The sequence below is a fragment of the Hydra vulgaris genome, chromosome 09, assembly GCF_038396675.1.
Source record: "Hydra vulgaris chromosome 09, alternate assembly HydraT2T_AEP".
Classification (NCBI taxonomy): Eukaryota; Metazoa; Cnidaria; class Hydrozoa; order Anthoathecata; family Hydridae; genus Hydra; species Hydra vulgaris.
This window is the reverse complement of record NC_088928.1, coordinates 4,414,385-4,422,500: the sequence shown is the minus strand read 5'-3', so window position 1 is coordinate 4,422,500 and position 8,116 is coordinate 4,414,385. Positions and strand designations below refer to the sequence as shown.

At 29.9% G+C, this 8,116-nt stretch overlaps 1 protein-coding gene across 1 annotated transcript in view; it reads right to left on the bottom strand.

Moving 5' to 3' along the window:
• LOC100207009 (COP9 signalosome complex subunit 3) overlaps nt 1-5,317 on the bottom strand; it is a 52,767-nt gene extending 47,450 nt beyond the window's left edge. Inside the window, exons 1-2 of the mRNA XM_065804544.1 lie at nt 4,749-5,317; nt 1,839-1,951 (exon numbers count right to left, since the gene is read on the bottom strand). Of these exons, the coding sequence (XP_065660616.1) occupies nt 1,839-1,951; nt 4,749-4,921 (286 nt within the window). The 5' untranslated portion in view covers nt 4,922-5,317. The remainder of the gene's footprint in view (nt 1-1,838; nt 1,952-4,748) is intronic.
• Between the last annotated feature and the right edge of the window lie 2,799 nt (nt 5,318-8,116).

The window sequence follows — 8,116 nt, the reverse complement described above, 5'->3', positions numbered from 1 at the left end:
TATATATATATATATACATATATATATACATATATATATATATATAAATATATATAAATATATATATATATATATATACATATATATATATATATGTATATAGTTACAGAGGCACTAAACCATAATTTTATGGCTGTCCTAATCTTACTAGACTTTTCCAAAGCTTTTGACAGAGTTAGCTACAAACTACTGAAGATAAAACTTAATGGCTATGGGTTTGATATAAAATTAATTGCTTGGATTTCTGATTTTTTAAAAAGTAGACAACAGCGAGTAGTCGTGGGTGGTGTGTATTCCGACTGGGCAAAGGTAACGAGTGGGGTACCACAAGGATCGGTTATTGGTCCACTACTGTTTTTGATATATATAAATGACATGCCAGAAATAGTCAAGAACTTTTGCAAGCTTTTTGCAGTTGATAGCCATCTCGTTGCTACGATCAAAAACAATATGGATATCGTATCAGTTCAAAATGACCTTGACGCCCTCATAGACTGGTCCAAGCTATGGGAGATGATGTTCATTATTGAGAAATGTAAAATTATGAAATTCTGTGAAAAACCAAGCAAAAATCTAGATAACTGTTACTTCATTATGAAAGATGAGGAGCTATTAGAGCTGTTTTTAACCTTGAAACAACAAAAATTGAGCGAAATCTTGGTGTAATTTTTAACAATAAATTAAAATGGAATTACCACATCAGACATGCAATAAATAAAGCAAATGTAATCCTTGGTATGCTTAAGCAAACATTTAAATCTTGGACGGGGCCTATTTTTGTTAGATTGTTTACAACCTTTATTCGACCTCATTTGGAAAACTGTGCATCTGTTTTAAATCCTTTTCAAAAAAAGACATAAGGGCTCAAGAAGCCGTCCAGAAAAGAGCAACTAAACTTGATCCAGCAATAAGAAATTCAGATTACAAAGCCTGTCTAACTTATCTCAATCTACAAACTCTAGAACAAAGAAGGCAATGAGGGGACATGATACAATATTTTAAAGCATTCAAGGGATTTAATGAAGTAAATTGGTTTCATATCAATGCCATACCACATTCCCTTTTAGCACAAGGATCTGCAAGTAATGTTAGTAATCGATATGACAAGTTCATTGTCGCTGAACAGGCATCTGCTAAAGTCTGCTAGACAGACTTCATGAGAAATTATATAAATATATATATATATATATATATATATATATATATATATATATATATATATATATATATATATATATATATATATATATATACTTATACATAAAAAAATACATTTTCCAGTTTTTTTTAATGGTTTTCAAAATCAACCCTTTTCAGGTTTTCCTGCAGAGTGAACACCCTGTATATATACATAAATTCAAAAGCCACAACAAGCAAAATATCAAGAACTTTTACTATATTATGATGAACTTTTACTATATTATCTAGAGAAGAAAGGTTTACACATATAAACTCTCTGGCAAATAATTGGACTGTATATAGACCTTTTAAACCCATCGCTTCCATCAATCAAAGATGAATATATAATGCTAATTATATATTCATCTGGTGGAAGACCATTTCAACTATGTCAAGAAGACATAGTCAACAATGTGTTTAACCAATCTAACAATCTTATTGCAAAAAATGACTGAGCATTTCCACTTGTTTATCACCATTCGATACATCTAACTTAAAAGTTGTAAAACTGTATAAAGATTCAAATGTCACATGACATCATTATCACATTAACATAACTTTCCTGACATTTTCATGTAACATATTTATATTAAAGTTCGAATCAGAGGATGTAAAATTTATCAAAACAAATAAAGAAATAATAAATATTTTAAACTTACACTTTTCTAACCCTTGCTGAATTTGTTCTTTACATCCATTCTTGACAAGTTGTTGAAATTGGTCAAATAGCAATTCAAAGTCACCAACATTAGAAAGTGAAACTTTAAAAACCCTTTAAAATTAATAGATATTTATTATTAGATATTAATATTATCAACATTGTTCAAATCTTTATAAATCTTTTTTCATATTACATATGAATGTAATAATTTAAAGAATTCAAAATCAAAATCAAAATAATCTAGATTGTATTCTTAAAAATTTTTTATCAGGAACTTTTTCTAATTTACAACTCCTTTAAAACAGCCTCATAATTAGGGAGGGGTGAAGGGGGGGGGGGAGGCACTGTTTTACAAAAGACTTTCATCACATACATCTAGACAGCCAAAAATGTAAACTTATTTACATTATAACTAGCTTTAAATGTTTTATACTCAATAAAAAACTCATGAGAGATTTTTTTTGTCTAACTTAAACATAACAAGTTTACTATTGTCAGACAAATCAAGTAGGGAGCACTTTCATATTTATATATGCTACAACTACCATATGAATATTCATGTTTATATGCACTCCAACTGCTATATAAATATTCATATAGTCCTTGATGTGCTTTTGAAAAAAACTATCATCAGTTATTAAAATTTATATTATGATTTGAAAATAAAATATATGAATAAAATTTACAAACAAAAATTATTGATAATTGCAAATCAAGATTTACATTTTGGATTTATGATAAAATCAAAACTTGAAAGAAATGTCCGGAATTCAATTTTGATTAATGGAAAAAAAAAATTAAAAAAGTACTTTTAAGCAATTTAAGATTTTAATAAACCATTATAAAAGAAATTAACTGCAAATTTGTTGTAAAGCTTGTTTGCTGTTATTGAAAACCAACATTAAGATTAATATTAAACAAATGCATTAAAAAAAAATTAAATATTTTTTTTTTTTTTTTTTAAAAATGAACAAACAAATTTAGTTTATTATTTCTTAAAACAGACTTGTGTATAAATGTTTAAAAAATGTAAAAATTATGCAACATAATATAATATGTGAAAACAAAACAGAAATACAAAGAAGAATATATTAATGAACATAATGTTAAAAAAAACCTCAAAAATATTCTTAAAGCTGTAATTGTTTACAAAGTAAAAATAAATAAGTATAGAAATAATAACTATAAAATGTGATAAAGAATTAAAAAAAAAATTATAATCAGCAGAGTTTTCAGAGTTCCCTAAACTCCACCAGCTGGCCTCAGAACCATTAAACTAAGTTTCAGAGCTGTACTCTTATTAGAAGAAAAAGAAATAGTGACGCAGCCGCTACAAAGGAGACACAAGTATGAGTTAAAAAGACTGAGCATTGATTGTTTTATGCAGGAAACAATTTAATACAGGTTTAAATCTACTAGTGATGTATTGATTTATCTGCATAAGTATTAGTATTTTTTGATTTAATTGGCCATTTAATTGGCCGCTTTTTGCAAAATCTGCATCGTTTTTTTTTATTTGTTGATTTCCAAACCAATTGTTTTTTTTAAGATTTTTATTCTGCATTTTAAAAATAACTGTTTAATAAATCATGCTATATACATTACTCTAAATTGTTTAATAAGTCATATACATTATATACATCATATTCATATATATATTCTAAAATTACTTTTTTTACTAACAGCTTTAAATTTACATTTTTAAATTGGAAAGAGTGTTATGAGAAGAACCAACCAAAATATGACAAAAGCATTGCATACAAGAACAAAAAATTTATAAAAGTAGCAAATGAAATCAAAAGTAAGAGAATGGTAATCAAAATAAAGAAAAGCAAATACATGATTATTTTTCAATACTGACCATGTGAGGTCAGTAGTGAAAGGTAATTCAAGGAGACAAAAAGTAACAACTTATTAAGAGTATCACCATACATTGATATAGAAGTATCATCAATACTGCAATAAGCATTAGCATAAACAACTAAGCTTTGTTAGAGTTAAAATTCACCACTAACTGTAAAGCCAATGTAGTCACATAAGAGATTTATGATCAGTTGCTCCAAGCAATCTAAGAGTGGTAAATTTGTCAAGACTGCAGTATATAGATATGTCACTAGCAAATATAATCACTTTAAAAGTAAGATTATTAAAAAGATCATTTAAACAGATTGAGAAACACTGTAATAATAAGAATGAAACCTTATGGAAAAGAAAGTATTGCCAATCTTGGAAAACTTTAATACCGAGAAAACCAGTAGAAATCAGCAGTAGAAGGAGAGAATTGAATTGTCCGATTAAATTTTTTGTCTTTTAAATTGATTGAGAGTAAGATTGACTCAAGATGGGTTCAAAGAATTTGAAAGTAATAGTAAGAATAATAATTTGGCGATAAAAGTGTCAGAACAATATCCAGGTTTTTTAAAAGTTAAAATCACACATGCCATTTTCCAGCAGGCAAAAAAACAAGATTCAGTTAAACACTTGTTAGATAAGATAGAAAGTAATAAAGGAGGTAGAAGTAGAAAGTAAGGTAAGAAAGTTTTAGAAAGTACTTTTGTAAGGCTGTGACAGGAATGTTTTCAAGCTGAAATAAAGGTAAAGTGAGAATTAAAATTAGCAACGGAAGCTGGTGATTTGGTTTTTAACAATAGATTTTGTTGCATAGCAGACGAGTAAAAACAGCAAAATTTAGAGAGGCAAGGTTATTTTTGATAAAATACGATAAATACGTTATGTACACTATAGCTACAAGCCTGGTTTGCATATACATGTACTTTGTGGACGAGTGTGTGTGTGTGTGTGTGTGTGTGTGTGTGTGTGTGTGTGTGTGTGTGTGTGTGTGTGTGTGTGTGTGTGTGTGTGTGTGTTTGTGTGTACGTGCGTAATTAACAACTATCAAAAGTCTTACATTAAATATAGATACCCTAAGGTATTTTCAGGTAAATCTAATGCGCTCATGGTAATATCTATTTTTGACGCATTTTTTGCAAGAGCAGATGTAGATCCATTAAAGTATTCTTTTAATGCTGGCCAATTTTTATCAGGTGAAAAGCCTCTTATAGCAGCTACAATTTCCTCCATTTTTTATTTTAATAGTGCTAATCAATAATAATTATTGATTTGCGCTCTAATTACAGTTAATTCCCGGTAAATCGAACAAAGGTAAACTCGAACTTTATACAGTGCTGGCCAAAAAGATCCGACCACTAAGGTTTTTAGACAGAAACGTAATACCACTTCAATTTAATGATAATATGATTGAATTAAACGCAACAAACAACATTCACTTAAGTCAATGACACGCTTTTGAAAAAACCAACAAGCAGTTCACATCAGAAAAGAGTTTCTAGTACCTCGAATGTCTTCCTCCGGTGTGAGGACACCTTCTATTCTTCGAGGCATAGAGGCAACAAGAGAGTCACAGTAATCAGGTGCTATTTTTAGGACCACGCCTCCAGTATAGCCTCCTTTAAAGTTGTCGCCGACGGTGACATGGCGCGCCATCGTGCATAAAGATGTCACAGTTGCGAGTTCTGAGCCAAGTAGGAACATTTTCCTTTATTATTTGCAAATAATTAACAGCTTTGATAGTTTCACCTAGCGGTATGAGATGGATTCCCGCTTGACCTCTGGCAGTAATTGCTCCCCAAATCATAATTGCAGGGCAATGTTTTACCACTGGAACAACATAACGGGCATTGTAACGTGTGTTTGGTGGCCGTCGAACATTCACTTTATGCGAAGCAAATTGTTTCACGTGCGATTCGTCTGAGAACATGAGACGTCGCCACATTGCCACGGTCCAATTTTTATGTTTACAAAGTTTGAGGCGGTCACGAATATTTTTAGTCGTGATAGTCGTGGTTTTAATGCTGCGCGATAGGATCGAAGACTGAAATCGTCTACAAGACGTCGCCGAATGGTGCGAGAGCTCACATTCACATCAGGAGGCATTTCATTGAGATATTGTGAAGATGATGCCAGTGGGTCCTTCGTGGCTGCACGGCGGATCATAGCGTCAGTTTAAGATGTGGTACATCTTGGTTTGCCATTGGATCTTCCTGCAGCACTGGTGCCTGTTGACTTAATGTGCTGAATGACGTCGTGAACAGTTGTATAAGGCTTTAATAAACGTGTGGCAATCGAACGTTCATACTTCTCGACTTCCATCAAAAGTTGTATTTTAGCACGTCTTCCAGGTGATGTTGTCGCCATAGTCAAATGCAAATAGTAATTCACAGCTGCGCATGCGATGGTATATATAACAATGGTACAACTGTTTTGATTGGCTGATAACTAGCCAATCACGCATGCAAAACGTGATGGTGATATTCCGAGGAAAGCGCCAGAGTAATTCCACGTCAAAACAACCAAAAATATAAAAAAAATCCAAGGACCCTATGTCCTTGGATTTTTTTTATATTTTTACCATAGTTAGTACATTATAAAATAAGATAAATCCCAAAATTTCAAGGTCTAACTCCCAACGGTTCGTGAGTAATGGTTGTTTTAATTTTGGCTACTATTATTGTTTTGGTCATTTTCCGCCATTTTTAAATTTACATTTCTCCTTATAAAACCAAGTCTATAAACATGTGAGTTCTAAAAATAAGTGACTTAGTTAATTTCTAGGTGAGAAATTTGAATATATAAATAAAAAACTCATTTTATAATTAAAAAGTACCTAAATATCAATTATAAATGTTGAAATAATGGACACCTGCCCCAGTAAAATTTTTAGGTGTGCAGTAAATTTTTTAAGCCTAAAATTTCAAATTAGATCATTGTATGTTTGAAGAACATTGTGTGAAAAAATCATTTCTGCCAAATACATAGTTTAAAAATTAAATGAAAAATATTTCAAAAGAAGCTAATATAGCATAATTCGCTTATCGTAGTATTCAAAATAAATAAAAATGATGCATACTTGAATTGATATACAATTTTTTATAATATATCCATTAGAAATTATTGATTTACAAATATATACTTATTAATTTTGTTTAAATCTTTTTTTGAAAGTTCATATTTGTCCGATATTATTTTTGGTGCACTTATTAATGTTGTTACATTAATAAGCGCACCAAAATGTTATTGGTGATTGGTATCCAACAATAATCATCCCTTTTCGGCCAGAAAAACTGTTCAGATGGACCGTGTGGATGCATAAACTTTATTTTTATATCATTATATTATTCATCTTTTTCTTCAATTACTGCAATTCACCAAAACGAGTCATATGTACATGCGTAATATTTATATTTCTGCATTAGCTCAAAATTTATTAAATTTAAATTTTGGTAACTTGATTTTTTAGTTATATTAATAGATTTTGGATTTATATCGTTACTAGTTTTTTTAAATAACATAGATGTTTTCGAAACTGGTATGCAATGGTGAAATCCTCGACTTCCTGGTATTGTTTTTCCCTTCTCAAATCGTTTATTTTATGTAGCTCTAACATTAACCATAGTTCCTTTATCAATTTTAAAGAGCTTTATTGTGAGCGCTTTTTAAGTGCAAAATTCAAACATTGCATCGATTATTAGTATTTGATTTTTCTTTGGACGTTTTCTTGCTGTTGTTCGTTTTATTGTATCACCTATTGCATCACAAGAAGATTTGCCATGACTGGTTGCAAAAATATCCATTCAGCTTTCAATAAAAAATCTTCTGAGTGATGGCGTAGATTTTGAAAATTTTTATACTGTCCTCCACATCCATCAGAAAAGTAATACAATTTGAAAATTAAAGAAGGGTTTCTTTGATATAATTACATAAAATATATTTGAAATCAAATTACCTTTTATTTTATTTTTTATGCACTTTATAAACATTACAACAATTGCCATTTTTCTTTTCAAATCTTTTTCCAAAGTAGTGAAAATGGTGATTACAAATGCTGAATAGTTCTTCACAAGCACGCAACTCAGATCTCCATAAAATGTTTTGACGAGTGTCAGTGTCTAGGTCTTGTTGTAAAAAAATCTCTTTATTACTAGAATATGAGGTTTTATGGCATTCTGAGTTCAAAATTTTACCAATATCACATGAAATCATTTTGATAATGAATTAAAAAATGTTATACTTGCAAATTTAAAAATGCACAAGTATGAATTACATTATTTATGTAGAACTAATTGCAACATTTAAATTAGATGAATATGTCTGAATTTAGCAATTAAACTTTGGTAATTGGAAAAGACAAGGAAACAAGGAAACAAAAAGAAAATAAAAAAACACATTAAAAAAACTTTCATAACTTGAGAACCACAT